Source organism: Pseudorca crassidens, chromosome 11, assembly GCF_039906515.1.
Source record: "Pseudorca crassidens isolate mPseCra1 chromosome 11, mPseCra1.hap1, whole genome shotgun sequence".
NCBI classification, from domain to species: Eukaryota; Metazoa; Chordata; class Mammalia; order Artiodactyla; family Delphinidae; genus Pseudorca; species Pseudorca crassidens.
This window is the reverse complement of record NC_090306.1, coordinates 38,839,574-38,860,437: the sequence shown is the minus strand read 5'-3', so window position 1 is coordinate 38,860,437 and position 20,864 is coordinate 38,839,574. Positions and strand designations below refer to the sequence as shown.

At 36.9% G+C, this 20,864-nt stretch overlaps 1 protein-coding gene across 11 annotated transcripts in view; it reads right to left on the bottom strand.

Annotated features, from left to right (window-relative positions):
• Nucleotides 1-20,864, bottom strand: part of TMEM117 (transmembrane protein 117) — a 572,067-nt gene that overhangs the window by 56,381 nt on the left and 494,822 nt on the right. The window contains exons 7-8 of one of the 11 annotated variants that reach the window (XM_067696273.1): nt 16,426-16,478; nt 12,430-14,620 (exon numbers count right to left, since the gene is read on the bottom strand). The exons of 7 other annotated variants lie outside the window; for them this stretch is intronic. In XM_067696273.1, coding sequence (XP_067552374.1) covers nt 14,608-14,620; nt 16,426-16,478 — 66 coding nt within the window. In that variant the 3' untranslated portion in view covers nt 12,430-14,607. Of the gene's footprint in view, nt 1-12,429; nt 14,621-16,425; nt 16,479-20,864 lie in introns of those variants that run through there. 3 more of the 11 variants (XM_067696275.1, XM_067696274.1, XM_067696276.1) reach the window with 3 other exon arrangements.

Here is a 20,864-nt window from a genome sequence, read left to right as displayed (position 1 = left end):
GGTGAAAAGTGTCTCAAGAAGGCAGAAGTGGTCAACTTTATTGAATGCAGCTGAAAGTAAGAAGACTGAAAGTTAACCATAGGATTCAGTACTGTAGGAGAGGGGTTATGGGTTTTTTTTTTTGGCTGCACTGTGCAGCATCTTTGTTCCCTTACCAGGGATGGAACCTGCACCCCACACACGGAGTCCTAACCCCTGGACCGCCAGGGAACTCCCAGGAGTTGTTGATCTCGATAAGACCTCCAAGCTCCAGAGGAAGCTGATGTTGGAGACAAAGACCTGACTGCAGTTGGTTCAAGAGAAAATGGGAAGTGAGAAGTAGGGACAATAATTACAGAACTCTTATGAGGAGCTTCGCTGTGAGTGGGAACACAGTAAAGAGGCAGTAACTGGAGAGAGATTATGATTCTGTTAATTTCAAATAAATTTGTTAGTGTCACATAAAGTCAATTTTGGCAGGATAAGGGACTCTGAGTGGGACCTGAAATTTCCTTTTTATATTTTAAGTAGCTTCTGCAACGGCTAAAGTTAAAAGCTGGTGTGCACCAGGGTGGATGCGCTGATTGTTTACAGCGGGTGTCCGTTCTGGTTGATGAATACCTCCACTGTATCAGTAGTTAAATACTTTGACTATCACTGTCTGTGAAGTCAAAATGGCTGTTTTCCTGAAAAAACAAAACAACGCTAGGCTAAGTTAATTGTATCTGGAAAGTAGCAGACTTTTAGAAACAATAGGCTGGATCCTTGTTGCTCTACAGATGTGATTTCCTTCTGTTTCATCTTTCTCACTAAAGACAATCACAGAATGTCTGCCTCTGACCCCCACGGACCACCCAGTGATAACACGAACAGAAAGTAAAACCTTTAGAGCAATGGATTTGAACGGCCAGACATCCCAGGCCTTTCTTCAGTGTGTTTTGGGTCAAGAGTGTTCATCCTCTGAGCTCTTGAGAAAAATTATCAACCCTCAAGTAAGAGAGGATAGACTAGGAAAACAAGATATATAGAGGCAGGGTGGAGGGATGGGAACAATAAAATACATTTTGTTGCTGGAGAATTATACCCTCAGTGAGATGAAAAGTTTTCTGAACCTAGTTTTAGTCCAGAGGTCAATGGCCAAGAAAAACCTAAAATACACTGTTTTCCTTGTTGGGAACCTATGTGAGAGAGATTCTACCACCCTCAGGATCTTTTTGGGAAACAAGTTTCCAAGCTGGGGTAAAGAAGGCTTACACTCATGTTAGCAGTTGCCTGTCCTTATGCTGACATGATGCATTCAGAAAATCCCGAGGTGACTACAGTAGGCTTGGTTTATAGAGTCCACATGGCACTTTTAGAGTGAATGTGAAGTCTATATTTCTTGCAGAAGTTTCCAGTAACTCACGCAACTTCTGCATAGGATAGTATCACACTATTATTCAACTAATTCAATACTTATTGAATGCTGACTATAGGCAAAGCATTTATTCTCAAAGAATATCTAATGGCATTAATAAAGAAAGAAATTACACTCTTCCTTTTGCAGATATAGACAGTGATGGTCAGTGAGGTCACTAGATTCTTCCCATATTACCCAACAGACAACTGGTAGAGAAAAGATTAGATGAAATTCAATCAGTACATCTTGAACTGTATTTCACTGCATCCGCCTTATTGAGAATCCTATTTAGGAGAAAGCAAACCCTGTTTAGGAGATTGACTTTATTTTCATATGCTATTCAGACAAAGCAAACCAACATTTATCATAAACTTGCTCTGTGTCAAGAATTTGATCCACTGTAAACCACATGCAAATATATATGGCAAGTGAGCTTCTTCTCATTTTATAAGGAAGTAAACTGAGGCTAAGAGAACAGTCAAGTAGCTTGCCCAATGCTGCCCAATGGGTACCAAAAGGATTGGTTACCAGGTTAGTCTGACTCCAAAGATATTTTTTATACCATACCAAGCTTGTTCATGACTTTTTTTCATTAAGCTCTAATGTTGCAATTATCTTCCCACCTAAAAGCCAACTGTCATGCCAATATGTATTTCCTTTGGATGCTAACTTATCTGTAATGAAAACTTTCCTTTAAGTGGTGTGTTGTAGCTCATCTTGAAATAATGTTGGTACCTGCAGCACACGAAGAAGGAATCCTGTCTCACTTCCACTGCAAAGTGAAATAATGGCAGCGGGTCTATGTTTATCCTGAGAGTCATTGACAAAGCCTGCAAAATATGCAGGTTGAGGTGCACATTTAACTCTAGATGGTTTATGACCATCTTAGAATTTTTACTGCCAATGCATAGATTTGTCTCTAAACTTAGAATATTTCTAGTAATGAATACTATCTCCCCAACTTCTTTGCACTTCGGTTTTCTCACCCGAGGAAATTTTTCATCATACATAGGCACTCTGATGGCAGACTCCTATATCACTGCAATGGAAAACAGGATGGATTTGGGGATGATTTAGTGCCCACTAGTGTTGGCTATCAAACTTTGCAACTTTCTAAAGAGACAAAACTTTTATGTTTCTTTGGAAGTTGTATGGCAGTGAGATTTGTGCTGTTAACACATTGTGGCTGGACATATCATTAAGTGATAAAATTTTGTATTACGTAGGTGACTCGAGGCAGTGCAAAAACATTAGAAAGAGAACTATAAGGACAATATAACAAATATACATTATCCTTATAGTTTTCTTTCTTATGTTTATCTATATACGTATGTATAGTATAATTTTATGTAATGTATATATAAAATATACATATTCCGCATAGTTATCTAAAAAACTATTTTATTTTATCTCAAGTCTTCCTTGTTCTGTATATCAGTGGACTAAGTTACTATGTTACTGGGCACCCTTTACTTCAAGGATTAATTCTTCTTGCTCATAATTATGACAGGTAGAAGATGACACAATTTCCATAAATGTAACATTATTGATAATCTATTCAAAGCCCATCTTGATATTTGATTTTAAACAGAATTATCAGTGTAGACAACATTGAAAAATACATTGGTAATGTTATGAGGATGAAGCTTCACATAACATCTCTGTGTAATATATCAGATTTCTAATGACATGCGTCATATTTAGAAATATTACAAACAATATCCTTAAGCATATGTGGAAACAAAGTAACAGTTAACTTGGGAAGGTGGTAAAAATTATCAGAAAATAATTTTATGGTACCTCAGGATAATATCTCCTAACATGTTTATTTGTAAAAATTGGTAAGCCTATCGTTCTGAAAATTGACTTTTAATGCACAGAGAAGCTACATGAAAGCAATCATAAAAACTAAACATAAAACACAAAATTTTGCCTTCAAGCACTGGATTGTACTTGGTGAGTCATACGTAAATGTGAAATTATTATATTTGCCAGTTGCCAAGGGCTTTGCTTTATGGATATCTGCAACACATAGACATAAATCAATTAATATGCTATTTTTCCTGTATAAACCCAGGTGCACTTGATTCATTACCTCTCACTAGAGGAGAAGTTGGCAAATCAACATCATTATGAAACTGTTCAGGCAATAGATTATCTTCAGAAATTAGTTTTCTGAAAATGGTTCCAAATTGTTTTACAAAGTTATGACTTGCTGACAGATCCCCACCCCCACTCCCAATTCAGAGATACCAGGACTTTTAACATTGTGTTTCTCTTTTAAATAATAAATCACTCTTTAACATCTACACACCCGTATTAAAAACTTCAACTAATCATGTACCATTTGCTTTTCAATACAGATTCATGATTGCCTTAGCCAGAAATGCAGACTTCTTCATATCTCTTCTTTGGAAACAATACAGATGAAGAATGTTTGGGTGTTTTAATGTAAGCACCTGCAAGAGTTGCTAATTAACTCAGCATCAGTGAAAGATTTCAATTGTACTTTCTGAGGCTCAATTACGTACAATGCGAAAAAATAAATATAAGCATAATTAACAGTTTTTCTATTTTTCTGTTTCAAGTCAGTGGTTTATGATTTAGCATTCCTTCACTGACAATTATATAGCATGATCAATAGTTTACTCATGCTATGGTCCAAAATAAAGATATGCCCTCTAAAGTGATTTAAATGTGAGGAAATGGATTTCTTTTTACTAATATTATCAAATATTCTGCTTGCCACACCTCCAGCTGGGCACTGTAAGTGGTGAACTGTTATGACAACGGCCACTATTCAATGAGCTAAATGAAACAGGCTCCGCACCAGCATAGCTATTTACATACGTTTCCTTATTTTATCTTTAAAACTATGGTATGAAGTAGGTTTTCTTTTTCCCATTTTGCAGTTATGGAAACCCAGGTTCAGAGAAGGTACCAGACTTACCCACTATCATACAGGTAATAAGTGGAAGAGTAGGAGCCAAACCCAGGTCTTCCCAGCCTCACACCCGGTGTTCTTTATACCACACTCAGGAAGGTGAGTAGGAATTTAGCATGTCCTGCCTCTAAATGACCTATTACTGTTTTAGTTTAACCATTGTTTTTTCATTGTTGTTTTTGTTTTATTGTCTCCCACATTGAGCCCTAAGGGAGCCAATGAGTTGGCCACAATTTTTTCTTTCTTTTCCCTCCTCCCCACTCTGTGATTTCTACAGACGTTATTTTCCATTAAAAGTAGACCTTGCTTCCGCCACCACCATTTCTAAGCTAACACTTGTTTTGCTATCCTGGCTGAAAGCTAATCCCCCTCTTTGTTTTTTTTGCCTTTTTTTTAAAAGAAATGTATCTTGTCTTTTCCTTTCATGCCACATATTTTATTTACTAAATATTTGTACACACGGCAGTTGGTTGTGTCAGCCCCTTTTCTCCACACGGGCAATACAGTAAGGAACCAGGTAGATCTGGTTCTAGGCTCTGCCTTCATGGGGTTTACAGTTTGAATGTAGCATAAACACACAAACAGAATAATTTCAGAAAATGATTAGTGCTAAAGAGAAAATAAGTCAAGATGATTGAGTAGCAGAAGCTACTTTAGATAGGGTTAGAGAAGATCTTTTGGTGGATAAAACCTCTCCAGTGAAAGGTACCAGGTACTGTGATATATGCTATGAATGCAACAGGGATCAAAACAAACCAACAGAGTCCCTACTCTCAAGTAGCTTAAGTCTAGAGGGAGCAAAAGATGAAAGACTTAGTGTCAATTAAATGAAATAAGAAGTAATAAGTGCTTTGAAGGAAATAAACTGAAGACTGAGAAAGAGAATAACAAAGTCGCCACTCAGGAAGGCATCTTGGCAGAGATGATACCTGATCTGAGAACTGATGATGGGACTGATCCAGCCACACAAAGAACAGAGGATATTGTGCAAAGCAAGTGCTCAATTCTCTACTTTATGCCAGGTACTCTGCTTGGTCCTAGCGATACAATGATGAACAAAAGCCTATATGCACTATGATTTCTTGGTTCTTATAGTCTAGTGGGTAATTTAGACATGAATCACATAATGATGGAAATAGACCTTGATACTTCTGGGTTAACTTGCATGGCCATGCCCATCCATCACTCACTTAACCATCGCAATGTCACAGTCTTTGGTATATGTAACTCTTCTTGGCTATTTTCTTCAGTGCTGGTGCCAAGGAATCTTCTGTTATAGCTACATGATATACTACTGCATGGTGTTCATTAACTTTTTATATTTATGTGTTGATTATATGCTCTTTGAAGTTACACTTCTTTATGTTTCTCTCAGTCCTCAGCATAATGCTAAATACATAGTAGGAAGTACAAACCATTCATTGTTTAATTATTCATCAATATTTACAAGGTGCTTACAGTGTGCCAGAAACTGTACAAGGCTGTGGGATACCAAAGATATAAATCAGAATTCAAGAAACTCATTCTGTACAGGGGAAATAAACAAGTTAAACAGTACTTGCAGGAAAATATGGAAGTATAATAACAGAGGCATTAAACAGGTCCCCAGTAGGAGTTTCTATTCAAACCTTGAGAGAACAAGTGAATTAACCAATCGTTTCCTATCTTCCATTTGCACAGTAACCACAGGCTATTGAGAGTGTGTAGATCATCACTATGCTGTAGGAATAAGATGGAGCCATACAAATTGCTCACCTTTGCTATAATTTGAGGAGTTACTGGTTTTAAACACAGACCAAATGAACTTTTCCCAGTGAATAATTTTGGTTTATCTAACTTTAGGTTGTCTAATGATCATCATTCACAAGTCCACTTTTTCCCCCAGTTTTATTAAGATATAATTGACATATAGCACTGCGTAAGTTTAAGGTATACAACATAATGATTTGACTTACATATGTCATGATTTGATTACCACAGATTTAGTGAACATCCAACACCTCATATAGATTCAACACTAAAGAAATAGAAAATTTTTTTCCTTGTGAAAACTCTAGGATTTACTCTCTTAACAAATTTCATATATAATGTACAGCAGTATTAATTATCTTTATCATGTTGTACACTGCATCCCTAGTACGTATTTATCTTGTACCTGGAGTTTGTACCTTTTAACTGCCTTCATCTAATTCCTCCTCATCCCCCACCTTTGGTAGCCACAAATCTGATCTCTTTTTCTATGTTTGTTTGTTTGTTTGTTTTTGAAGTGTAGTTGACCTACAAAGCTATGTTTGCTCCTGGCAGACAACATAGTGAGTCCATACTTCTGTACATTTCAAAATGATCACCATAAGTCTAGTCATCATCCCATGTGTTCTCTGTATCTATGACTCTGCTTCTGTAAGTTATGTTTGTTTATTTGTTTTGTTTTTAGATTCTGCGTATAAGTGAAATCATACTTTGTCATAGACTAATTGCCCATATAAGTGTGAATTCATTTCTGGGTTGTCTATTCTATTCCATTGATCTATATGTCTGTTTTCCTGCCAGTAACATACTGTTTTCACTACTGTAGCTTTGTACTATAGTTTGAAATCAGGGAATGCTCTTTGTTCTTCTTCCAGCTTTGTTCTTCTTTCTCAAGTTTGTTTTGGCTATTTGAGGTCTTAAACTAATTTGTTCTAGTTCTGTGAAAAGTTCCTTGGTATTTTGATAAGGATTGCAATTACTCTGTGGATTGTCTTGGGTAGTATGGTAATTTTAACAATATTAATTCTCCCAATCCATAAGCACAGTGTATCTTTCCATCTGTTTGTGTCACTTTCAATATCTTTCATCAGTTTTCCAAGTACAGATCTTTTACCTCCTTAGTTAGATTTATTCCCAGGAATTTTATCCCTTTTGATGCAATTGTGAATGGGATTTTCTTAATTTCTCTTTCTGATAGTTCACTTTTAGTGTATAGAAATGCAACAGATTTTTGTGTATTAATTTTATATCCTGCAATTTTACCAAATTCATTGGTGAGTTCTAATAGTTTTTTACTGGTGGCTTTAGGATTTTCTATGTATAGCATCATGTCGCCTGCAAAGAGTGACACTTTCACTGCTTTTCCAATTTTGATTACTTTAATTTATTTTTCTTGTCTCATTACTGTGGCCAGGACTTCCAATACTATGTTGGATAAAAAGTGGCAAGGGTGGGCATTTTTAGCTTGTTCCTGATCTTCAGGAACTGCTTTCAGCTTTTCACCATTGACTATGATGTTAGCTGTAAGGCTGTCATATATGGATTTTATTAGGTTAAGGTATGTTCCCTCTATACCCACTTTGTTTAGAGGATTTATCATAAATAAATGTTGAATTTTGTCAAATGCTTTTCTGCATCTATTGAGATGAGCATATGATTTTTATTCTTTAATTTGTTAAGGTAGTGTAACACATTGATTGATTTGTTGATATTGAAAAATCTTTGCATCCCTGGGATAAATCCCACTTGATCACAGTGTATGATCCTTTTAATGTATTGTTGGATTTGGTTTGCTAATATTTTGTTGAGGATTTCTGTATCTATGTTCATCAGTGATATTGGCCCATAATTTTCTTTTTTTGTGATATCTTTGTCTGGTTTTATTATCAGAGTGATGTCGGCCTTGTAAAAAAGTTCAGAGGTGTTCTTTCCTCTACAATTTTTTGGAATAGTTTGACTCTTCTCTAAATGTTTGGAAGAACTAACATGTAAATGTCTCGTCCTGGACTTCTGTTTGTTGGGAGGTTTTTTTTTTCTTAAATTAATGATTCAATTTCATTATTGGCAATTGGTCTGTTCATATTTTCTATTCCCTCCTGATTCAGTCTTGAGGTAATTACTTTGGTAAATGACTATGGCATAAATCAGATAACCCTATAACAACTCACCACTGAAAACAGCTATGTGCATACCATTTCCCCCAATGCTTCTATAATTAATAAGAAAACTACAATCTTATTTACCTCCTTGAAATGGGACTTCATGTATTGGTATATGCACACATACCTAATTATTTTCAGAGAACACTTGTCCATGTAAATTAAAATGGCAGAGAAATTATCCGTTCTATCCAAGTAAATCTACTTTCCTACATCTGGTACAAATCTGTGTTTTCTATGAGAGTCAACTTTCTCTTTTCTATCTGGTTTCACACTATCAAAGTAATTAAATATAGACATGGTGGAAAATAAAATCAAAACACTGTTTGTGCATAGACAAATATTGCTTACTTTTCCACGTTTAAGGTGGCTGCTTTGCCAACTTATAAACATAGTAAGTTTTTAGATAGATTTATTTTCTTACTATTTCTTTTTCTGACTTATTTGTTAATTTTGGAGTATGTTTATGTAGACTTGTTTTAACATACTTATACATCCATATTAATCTGATAATTCTACATGTGGAAATCTTTCTGCTAAGGAAATAATTTAAAATATAAAAATCCTTATGCATAAAGATAGAGTTTCAATTTACTGTTACTCAATAAAGTGAAAAAGTGGAAACAATCTTATGATAGAAGAGTGAAACAAATTACAGTATATCATTCCATGGAAAATTATACAAGCTTCTCAGAATTAAAACTATGCAAACTTTATGATATGTTGTTAAGTTAAAAATACATAATATAAAATTGAATATACACTATAATTCTAAGAGTAATCTTGCATATACACAGTATTAAAAAACAAACCAAACAAAAAGCTAGCAAAAGATATGAAGATAATACACCAAATTTGTTCTGTATTGCAGTAAAATTACCAATGGTTTAAAAAGCCCTTGCTTTTCAAATTTCTAAAGTGTCATATATTATTTTAATTTTTTAGCTACAAATATTTATAAACACACTCTAAACACTTTCACATTTTTCAGAGCAATTCCTTTTTTTATCTCTCTTTAATTCCAACAATTTCTTTCTTTAAACTCTAATCTTATATTGTCTTATAAATCTTGCTTTTATTCAATCTTGCTTTTATCTAGTTTTGGTTGAAGCAATTCCTTTTCAACTCTGGGTTCAAAGGGGATACAATATCACCTGCATCCTCTCAATGTCCCCAGTGCACTGTGAGATTTAATGAGATAACGTCCATGCAGCACTTTATGTTCCTTAGAGAAAGGTGCTATATAAAAACAATGCATTATAATGATTTATGTTATTATAAAACCACAGAGATATTAGACCTACAATTTAGCACAAGGAGACAGGGTTGGACTCAATCCAAGATCAGACTGGGCAATGTCCCTTAATGCCAAACTAGAAGGCAGGAGTGGGAGGAAGTTGCTCCCTGCACTGAGAGTACCAAAAGGCAAATGCCCACTTCCTCTCAAGGTTAGAAACAGGATACTTTGGTTTTTATGTACAATCCTCTAAAAATTACAGTTTGTCATTTGTGTTTGCTTGATATACCACTCTCCCTGTCTCTGCTGAGTTCCAACTGAATACATTCCCAGTTATTTATGGGAAATAAGTTTCCAGAGCTAGGGTTAAAATTCAGCTATTACTGATTACTCGAAATCATCAGATGGTCTGAGGACTGTGTACTAATGAAGAATAACACAACTTCTGAACTGAATTAGAGGCATACAGTACGGCCACCCCTTACTTTATGCACAAATCCCCTAGCCAACCACTCATAAGTGGTCAACCACTTCCGAGCTTTTCTACAGAAGGGACACTTTTACTTCCTAAAAAGAGCTCTGACACTTAGAATGTTCTGCTCTGCATTTAGCCAGATCCTGCCCTCCCATTGTTCTGCTTTCTGAAGACACACTAAGTGTCCATCCTCTGACTTAGTCATTTCACTATGCTTTTTTATTCATTCATATAGTCAACACTTACTCTGTAGCCATTGTGTAGGCTCCCTGTGAGGCTCTGGGGACACAGAGGATTTTTGATACTTCTCTGTCCTACAGGATCTCACAGTCTAATGGGACGCAGACACCAAGATAGGGAAATCATCATAAACATGGTAAGTGCTAGGTTGCAGGTAGGAAGTAAAGTGTCAAAGGACAGAGAGGGGGGAAGAAAGTCATCCTGCCCGAAAGCATTCAAAAAGGCTCCCCAGAGAAGGTGATTTTTGTCCTCCTGTTGAAAAGATGACTAAGATGGCTAAGATTTTGCCAGCTAAAGCAAAAGAGCATAAAATAGTTGTGAATGGTCCAGGTTTGTGCAGGGAAGGGTGAGAAGTTCAGTATGGCTGAATCTGAGTGGTAGGAATGAGACTGAGAGGCCAGTACCTGAGGGTTTTATTTCCAATGCTTCCATGATTGGACTTTATGCAACATGCAATGGGGCCAACAAGAGATTCTGGAGCTGGTGAATGACATGATCAGACCTGTCCTTAGGAAGATGACTATAGTAATAATGTAGGTAGATTAATGACTAGAGTGGGGAGCGTCTTGTGATAAGAAGTTACTGTAAAAGTCTATGGAAGACTTGATGAGGCCAGTGCTAGGAAGGCAAGAGTGAGGTTTGAGAAATTAATGATGGCACTGATGTCAATATATTGGAAATGAGAACCAAAGGTGTGGGAGGAGCAAAAGGCAAATCTATTTTCCTTACTTGAGAGACTGAATAGATGGTGACATAATTAACAACAACCACAAAATATAGGAGGCAGAGCAATTTGGGGGAGAATGGTAAGGTCATAAGACACATTCTGACTGTTAAGTATGAGACTCCTGTGGAATATTCAGGTGGCAGTGTCCAGAAGACAAGTGGAATGTGGGTCTGCAGCTTGGGGAAGAAGTCAAAGCTGGAAAGAAACTGGAAAAAATATTCCAAATATAATAAACAGAAGAAAATCGTTTATAGGAATTCAGTTGAATACCTAGTGAGGCACTACTGTGATCCCCCTTATCCTATTAATTCTGTTATTTCTTCCTAAGATTCTGCTGACTCCACAAACTCATTCAGAAGACAATACTATAAATGTGAAATGGATGAAAGGAGCTTAATTTAACTACACTTTGCGTCTTTATACTTTTAATTTGGGTTTCATTTTGTTGTTGTTTGACAAGTGCAGCTCTTTTCCTTTATCTGCTTTACATGTAATCTTGTAATCTGTCCTTCTTTTTCTTATCATATCTTACTCATTTGTCTTCCTCAAGACACCTCCAGAGGAAAAGGAAGTCAAGGCATTTCAAGACCTCTTATTCTTAAAAAATTGCCTCATCATCTCCCCCGACACTGCCACACATACACTAGTACCAGGAAGTTGACCAATGGGTCTCACAATTGCACATGAACTTGGTTCTTGCTTTTACCAAGTAGCATCTGCCTTTTCCATTTTTTTCTTTTCTGACTCACAACAGATATTGACCACAAAAGAGATTATTCATGAACTTGCTAGGAAAATACTGGAAAGACACTGAGGATTCTGATTAGCCTTTGTGAAACTGTCTGCCTCCACTGCTAGAATTACTGGTTTTGCCTCCAACCAATGACTGTTGAAGATGTTTCCAGTTCTGCTTCTTCTTGGGGTCAGGTATCAATCAGGCTGATCCAGCCTCCTGTTGCAGTCATTCTTTCTGTTCTATGAACTGCATTCTTCTGGTGCTATATATAGCCTACTCTATCAAGCTTCTCTATTCCTATAGGATGGATTATTTCCCCAAATCCTCCTCAATCCATCATGCAAATGAACTCTTGGCAAGCCAGACCCCTGGGGCTCTCCATACGTATGTGATCATGTCTGATTCAAGGTAAATACAGATTGGGTGATCCTGGGTAATGCCACATGTCTCAAATGAGTAACCAGGTAGAGTCTATGTAATTTCCAAATAGCCAATGGAAAGGAAGTGTCAACTCAAACAGAACTAAATCTCTTTATGTCTTAGACTTTCATTTTGAGAAGCTCAAAACACTATCTCATTACTATATTCAAACAGAAACTTGATCATTCTAAAGCAATATCAACCAAAAGATATAGACTTCTAAACAAAAATATAGAGCTGAAAAGGCCAACTTGTATAAGAAAAACTCATTTTTCAAATTATTGTGCATCATTTAATTTTTACAACATCATGCATGAAACTTTAGTTACCTCAGCCTTTGGAAATAGTAATAAAAACAGCACTGTATATCCATTTACTTTGGGTCTGCTGATTTTATTATTTTTAATACTAATAAAAAGTTATATATTATAAGTATGCTGGTCAGATTAATTATAATTTCATGCTTTTTCCAGTGATTATGGTGCTGCACAGAATTTTCAAAAGAACTAGAAGACATAAAATTTCTTCCTATGACATTCTCTTTACAGCTTAATACTACTAAAAATTAATTCTCAAATTAAAAGCAGTTAACTTTCTTTTCAGTAAAATGTTCTTTTTACAGCATTTAGTTATCATGCATATACGTCTGTCTTAAGAACAAAAGGGGAAAAGGCAAGAAAACTAAATAAAAATGAAGGGAAGATAAAGCTGTTCACTAGCCTCCTATATGACCCCAATGCAGAAAAGACTTTATTGAGGGCGATTGCTGTGAAATGCAATTTCAGCTTTTTTTATGCCATGGTGATATATCTACCAATTTCAGTGCTGTGTGGAGAACAGGAACATCATTCTAAAAGCAGTTCTGTTTTCAGAAATCACTTGGGATGAGTTGTCAAAAATACTCTAAAATATATTCTAATTGCTGTAAACTCACTTGAATTTTGACAAATGCAATAGTTTGATTTGAATTTTAAAATAATTTTTATTAAAAATACACAAGCAAAATGTAATTATTATTTTCCCTGTGTGACAAATTAGACTTCTGTACCAGAATCAAAATTTATTTATAGGACTTGAATGAATCAAAAAGTATGTCAGGCAAGTCTTTCCCAGTGAAGATAGGCCAGTCCCAGAAACGAACTATTTTTAGAAGAAATAGAAAACAATACTGAGGATTTTTAAGAAAATATCAATGATATGAGCATATGCTTTGGATAACACTGAGTCAGTTGAAAACATAATCTATTGGTTGGCTACTTCTCTCCATCCTGTATTTCATTTCCTTTCATTGACATTTGAAGCCAGGATCCTCATGACCTTCTTTGGATGCCATCTCTGTTTTTCCTGGCTGAATTAGGAGTACCCTGGCATATGGCAAGTTGGCTGATTTTGTCTTTCTCCTCTGCTACATTGCAATAACTTGAAGGCAAGGACTTTGTCTTTTTCATCTTTTATGTCCTTAGCGCCTGATAGAGTTTTGAGAACAGAGTAAGAGGATGGGAAAAAAAAAAAAATCGAAAGAATGGGTGAGTGAGTGAGCGGCTGAGTGAATCTATTCTATAAGGCAGCTGCATTTTACTAAATTAGGAAAAAAATGACAGATTAAGCCCTCAGGGGGAGAAGGATGCTACTTCCAAAAGAATGCTCAGCATTTGTCTGGGAACCTCAAGAGTAGATTCCAGAATGTATTCTCACATGGAGTGACATAGACCAGCACCCAGCACTCTGAAGTTGATCTGACAGGAATGTCAGTTGCCATGCTGCGATTAATAATGGAGACATACTACAAGAGCTTAGAAAGAAGCAGCTTGCACTGCTTAAACCAACACACATGAAACGGAGCCTAATTTCCTCCATTACAAATTCTGCCAAAACACCCAGACTACCTGATTCCAGTTTTCATATCTGTTGAAGGAACTACCTCATTCATATTTTACTGAAAGGGTGGCTTTCTTTTAACATGTGTTTGTAATAAAGAAATTTACTTATTGTTTAAACAACAGAAAATTCGTATAACAGAGGCCCTGAAGAATGAGTTAAATTGATCTATTATCTATTAACTTTCACAGAAAAAAATTAAACATAGATTTGCAAACGTTTGAAGATATTCCATCATACTTTATGATCTAAGCCTTTGAAAGTGATAAGGAAACCAATCATTGATATCAGCCTATAGTGTTTTAAGAGGGGCAAACATACGGTTTGTTTGAACTCCTGTACCAGTGGATCTGTGTTAAAAATGTATATTTGATTAATAATAATAATATAATTTCAGTACTCACTGTGATTGGGAAAGGCTTTCAACCCAAAATTTTGTTTAGTTATCTCACTGGCACAGGACTTTAAACCTGGAAATACAGGCTAGGATGTAAAGGAATCAGCTCTTTAACAAAAGCAACACTCTTTAAGGATGAGAAAAAAGTGAGCTTTGTAGAGAAAAATAAACTCTGGTGGAAGAAGAGGTCCATAGTAATAATCTCAATGCTTTACCCTCAAGCTTCATTCTATGTCTTGAGGCTTTTTAGTTTGGTTCTTCCTGCCATCAGCACACATTGCTGCAAAGATAAAAAAGTCCCCTTTTGTTAATCCAAAAACAAAAACCACAACTGAAACAAAATGCTTTTCCTTTTGCTCTTTTAAATGTAACTAGGTCTAGTATTAACATTCCAAAGAAAATTTAAGAAAAAAATTGAGATACAAACACAAAAAATACAAAACTAATTTTTATATATATATATAGTTTCTATATATAACTATATATACAGTTTCTGAAACTACAGTAACTAATGCCATGACCTACTAGGCACTAAATTTTTTATCTGGTGTGTTCTACCTTAAAGCATGCCTTGGTAATTTCTGAGATGTCCTTATGTTAAATAATGTTCTTGTTTTAAGAAAATCTCCATTAAAAACACTTTTTATAGCCTCCAAACAAATCAACTCCCAAAGGTTCCTCTGGGTTTTTTTTTTGTTATCACAATGCCCACGTAAGATTCTAACTAGAAGCCAAGTCAAGTATTTTCTATTACTCTGTTGGTCCCTGTTTGTGATTAACCCTCTTAATAAAGTATAAATATATCCCTCTGAGGCCATGGTGCTCATTCCTGACTCACTGGATTCTACCCTTACAGAGTCACTTCAATTATTTGACAGTGAGATTCAGATATAGGTATTTTTTAAAAGCTCAGGACATTCTTTTTTTTTTTTTTAACATCTTTATTGTAGTATAATTGCTTTACAATGGTGTGTTAGTTTCTGCTTTATAACAAAGTGAGTCAGCTATACATATACATATATCCCCATATCTCCTCCCTCTTGCGTCTCCCTCCCACCCTCCCTATCCCACCCCTCTAGTTGGATACAAAGCACTGAGCTGATCTCCCTGTGCTATGAGGCTGTTTCCCACTAGCTATCTATTTTACATTTGGTAGTGTATATATGTCCATGCCACCCTCTCACTTCGTCCCAGTTTACCCTTTCCCCTCCCTGTGTCCACAAGTCCATTCTCTATGTCTGCGTCTTTATTCCTGTCCTGCCCCTAGGTTCATCAGAACAATTTTTTTTTTTTTTTAGATTTCATGTACATGTGTTAGCATACGGTATTTGTTTTTCTCTTCCTGACTTACTTCACTCTGTATGACAGACTCTAGGTCCATCCACCTCACTACAAATAACTCAATTTCATTTCTTTTTATGGCTAATATTCCATTGTATATATGTGCCACATCTTCTTTATCCATTCATCTGTTGATGGACACTTATGTTAAAAGCTCAGGACACTCTAATGTACAGCTGAATTTGAAACCATTGTTCTAAGAGCTGAATACGGAAACATTTACAGGAAATATTCTGATGATAGGGATAGCTAATGTTTTCTGACTATTTCTCTGAGTTTTTAAAAATGCTGTCCTGTCACTTTGGTCCCGTGATTACTAACTCTTGTAAGAAAATGATCTCTATTATTAAGCAAAACACAAAGTTCCCTAAGAGGGAAGCAACATCTTACTTGAAGAATGTCACCACTCTGAATTATTTTGGGAACAGAGCCAGATATAAGAAAATTAATGGATGATGATTGTCTCTTCAGAGCACTTCTATGCTCATAAACAGAAGATTTGGGGTTTATGTGAGAGAATTTCCTTCACAACTAAATACATACTTAATGCACGCCATCGAAACTGTGAGGTTATGCTGAAAGACAGGAATCATTCAGAGAAACGAATACCTTTTTCCTCTGTGAATACTTAAAACTTAAGTTCCTTTGAACCCAAGAGTACTTGGGAGCACACCAGAGATTTTTATGATTCTATCACAGGTTGTGAGTTTTTTTGAGTTCAAATTTATTTCTACATCTTTGTACCTTAAGTAGAGGTTTAACATGCATGGCTTTGAAATCCTTCCAGAATCTGTAACCTGTGGGGAAAATTTCAAACTTTTAACTTAGAAAACTATTCACCATGGAATAAAATATTAAAGGATAGGTAAGATTGATTTAATTGCAAGACTACACATACACACAGTGTGTGTGTGTGTGTGTGTGTGTGTAAAAATAGACTGGATATAAATCATGATGGAGAAAATTGACAAATAAACAAATTATATTCAGTTGTGTAAACAAATGCCAAATCAATGTCCTTATCAGACAAAAAGCAATTAAAATTAATTCATTGGCCCCCAAAATGATTTCTTCTCACAAGGCATCCCTCAGAGGGACATTATTTTCAATGATATGCTTACTTAATACACCCATTTGCAAAGGCACAACCGCTTCAGTGAGCTGAAGGTTTTACTTATATTTGGCCTGTGGCATCTTTTCCCCTGTGTTGGAAAACTCAGTTAAAATTCACAGAGACTGTCAACCACAGAGCAGGCACTCAACTGTCAACTGGTCAAGCTGCATTTGACACAGTGAGGAGCAACTCAGCAACACATGCTGAAGCGACACAGCCTAGAAAACAAGGAACCAAGCAGGTTCTGCTGCTTCAGACCTCGGCTATCATGCAGTGTGTGCAAGAGTCTAAGAGTCAAATAGACTTATGAGTCCTTTTCCTGTTGAGAAAAGGAAAAAGAAGAAGAGAGAGAGAGAGGGAGACTGAAAGAGAGACTCTGTTGTGTTTTTTGTGTGCTGCATGTTGCCTGTGTATTTTGAAAATGAGATTATGGACAACCACACTCCGTATTTTGAAGCAGAATGACCAAAACCCTATTTACACACTGAATGAGTGAAGGGCATAGAATACGCATCATTGTGCAGGAACTGAAAGTTGTGCGGGTAAAATAATTTAAATCCACCCTGGTGGAATACGGCAAGTGGTATACACCATTACTAAAGCAACATGCCATTTATAAATTAAATACACTGGCAAGCACTTGTCCAAAATAATCATTTCAAGAGCGTAATAAAAGGAGAGCAAAGGAACCAAATAACAGAAGTCTTGTTTCCCAGCTCGGACCTAGACTGAAGTGATGTAAGTTAACTTATTTAAAGATAACCGAATTAAACAAATAAAATGATTTTATTTTTATTGAACAGATAGAATTTTAGAGGAAAGTAATTCAATACTGTAAAAGACAGTTTCACAGATCTCAATTTCTTCATTTGTTAAAAGAGGAAACAACCTTAGTAGATGATCTGTAACGTCCCATTTACCTTTAAAATATCCTGTTTTTCTACACACGAAATAAATAATCTTAGTAGAGGATAAGAAGCTATCCCTAACAGTAGGGACAGCTATCTACTGTCACTAATTGTCATTTTATTTGCAGAACCATAAAAAAAGAGACTCTAACAGTACCAGGCTCACTATTCAGTATATTTTCAATTTTAAAATGGAGAATTAATTAAATCTATACCTACAAAATAGCATTAACAATCAGAAAATAAAGTAATAATCATGATATGTTGACTGTGTAAATGAATTACAGTTAGCTCTCTGTTCACCTTAATCCCTATAGACTTTTGTACTAGTCTGTCTGATATGTTTTCAGCCCTTCACTATCTGCATGATATTATAATGCCTATAATATTAATAATAGATACAAGTCATTTAGGATCTGTTTTGTGCTCTTACACTTGACATATTTTATGTTATTTAATCTTCACAGTAATATTATGAAATTGTGTTTCATCTGTTTTATAAAATTAAGAATATGTAAACTCAGCTCTGAGAGGTAAAATAACCTATTCAAAGTGTCCCTCCCATCTGCTCTGTGACAATTCCAGAAAATGAGTTCAGGTCAGACTGAAGACAAGGTGCTGCGATCGCTCTCTCGCTTTTCCACGTGACAAAGGAACTGAGGGGAACATGCCCTGAAGGAAAGGGAGCCGGTGAAATAAATTGAAATTCAGAGCTAATACAATTCCCTCCAGACGACTCAGCTCAGGTGACTCCACCCAGACAACAGTCCTCCTTTGGTGAGAGCCCTGGGCATGGATCCATCTCCTTTCCACCACGCCAGGTGCCAAAGGAGCCCCGCTCTCTCCCTTCTGCCCTTCACCCAGCCCTCAAGTCCCAGCTTGCAGCTTGGAAATCCCATTCCCCTCTCAGTTCCCAGCTGGTTGAAATCTCTGGTCTAAAACCCGATTACTGGTTTAATGTGCCCCAATCTGGGCAGGCCCATCCTGCTGGGGACTAAAGATGAAAAATGACAACAAGAGCTGTAAGAGCAAGTAAGCAATAAGATGTCCCGGTGGGAGGCGTGGGGGACCCTGCAATCCAAGTCAGGTCACTTGGAGAACCAGAGACAGAGCCTTGGCCTTTTCCCATCCAGGATCTCCTTCATGGTGTGAGTAGAAAGGCAGGAACAATGTGGGTTTGCAACCGTGTAACTGCCTAATGACACTGCCCACCCACAGGGCTCTGTCCCCAGCAGTGGACCGACAGGCATGCTTAGAGTCACATATGTATACAACAGCACATATTTCCCTGTCTGTGATCCTTTTTTGACTCCACCAGATTCTGTATCAACCTCAGTCTTTTTGGTGATACACCTTATCTGCCCAAATTCGGCTTGTGCATCCACCTCTTTGCATTACCATGATGTTTTAACCTAGGTAGCCGTTTGGTGTTCTGATTATTGCCAGCAGGACTGGCTACATGATTTGTGGAGCTCGGCACAAAGTGAAATGTCAGGCCCCTTGTTCAAAAAGTATTAAAAATTTTGAGACCCCCGCAGCAGAGCCTTAAACCAAGTGCAGGTCCTCTGCGCATGGGACCCATGTGACTGTGCAGGCTGCACACCTACGAAGCTGACCCAGGATGCCTGTTCAGTCTTGGTGAAAATCATACTCCCAGCTGGCTTTCCTTTGAGGATATGAAAACAATACGATGCCTCTATTATTAAAAATATGTAGAGCAGCAGACATGTGCTTTCCATCGTAACTTTTGGTTCTCAGGTGGCATTAATTAGTTACCTATAGTTCTGTGACATTGTAGTTGTGGTTTTGAATGCAAGCCTGCTTCTCCCTACTTACTTCTCAACTATTATAAGACCTGCTTTAATATTTACTCCCCATCACCCTTGAGCTCAGCATCGACCAACCCAGGCAAACTACCAGTCTGAGCTGCCCTCCCTGTCTGACCCTATCAGGCTTCCAAACTCCCTGCCAGGACCATGGGCTTGGTCCCGACTCATGGTCCACTTCAGTGTCCGCCCAACACACTCAAGGATGATCAGCTTAGTGTCAAGCTCCTCCCACTAAAAATATTATTCCAGAGAGGCTGTGACACAGCAGATGCAAAACTGTGGACTTTTTAAGCCAGTCACTATAATATTCTTGTCTATGGATATCATTTACTAATCTTTAACTTTTTTATTTTAAATTGTGGTTAAATAACATAAAATTGACCATCTTTACCTTTTTTTTTTTGCAGTACGCGGACCTCTCACTGTTTGTGGCGTCTCCCGCTGCCGAGCACAGGTTCCGGACGCATAGGCTCAGCGGCCATGGCTCACGGGCCCACCCACTCCGCGGCATGTGGGATCTTCCCAGACCAGGGCACGAACCCGTGTCCCCTGCATCAGCAGGCGGACTCTCAACCACTGTGCCACCAGGGAAGGCCCCATCTTAACCATTTTTAAGTTCAGTAGTGTTAAGTACATTTACTCTGTTGTGTAACCTCATAATCATCCACCTCCAGAACTTTTTTCATCTGCCCAAACTGCAACTCTGTACCCATTAGACAATAACGCCCCATTCTCCCCTCCCCCTAGCAACCACCATTCTACTTTCTGCTTCTATGAATTTGACTACTCCAGTTATCTCACGTAAGTGGAACAATGCAACACTTGTCTTTTGGGAACTGGCTTATTTGGTATTAACTTTTGATGTAAATTTTTCAGGTGAGTGTGTAGAACTGAAGGAGAGTCCCAGTTCTAATTAGGGGCAAGTAATAGACAGTCACTAACTTTTAGAGAACTTGCTCATCACTGTAGGAAATAAGGCCTGAAAAGGAGAGTTGGCTCTTGTCTCTGGGTTGGAAATATTGTCTCTATCACCAATTCCCTCAAGCTGGCTGTCTCTTTTCCTTCACGTCTTCCTTATTTGTCAAAAATGTTAAAATCTTTTGAATTCAAATGTCTCAATCTAAACTTGCAAAGGGTTTTGTTTCTTGGGTTATTATAAAAGAAGAAAAACATCTTTTTGTCTACATACTAATAAAACAAAATCATTCAGGTAAACAGCCTGCAAACTCTTCCATTGTTAGATATTTAATGAGTCATTTTTTTTTGACTAATCAGCACTTCGTTTCTGCTTTCCTTATCCTGAGTTCACCCTTTGTACTAGGAACACTTTGC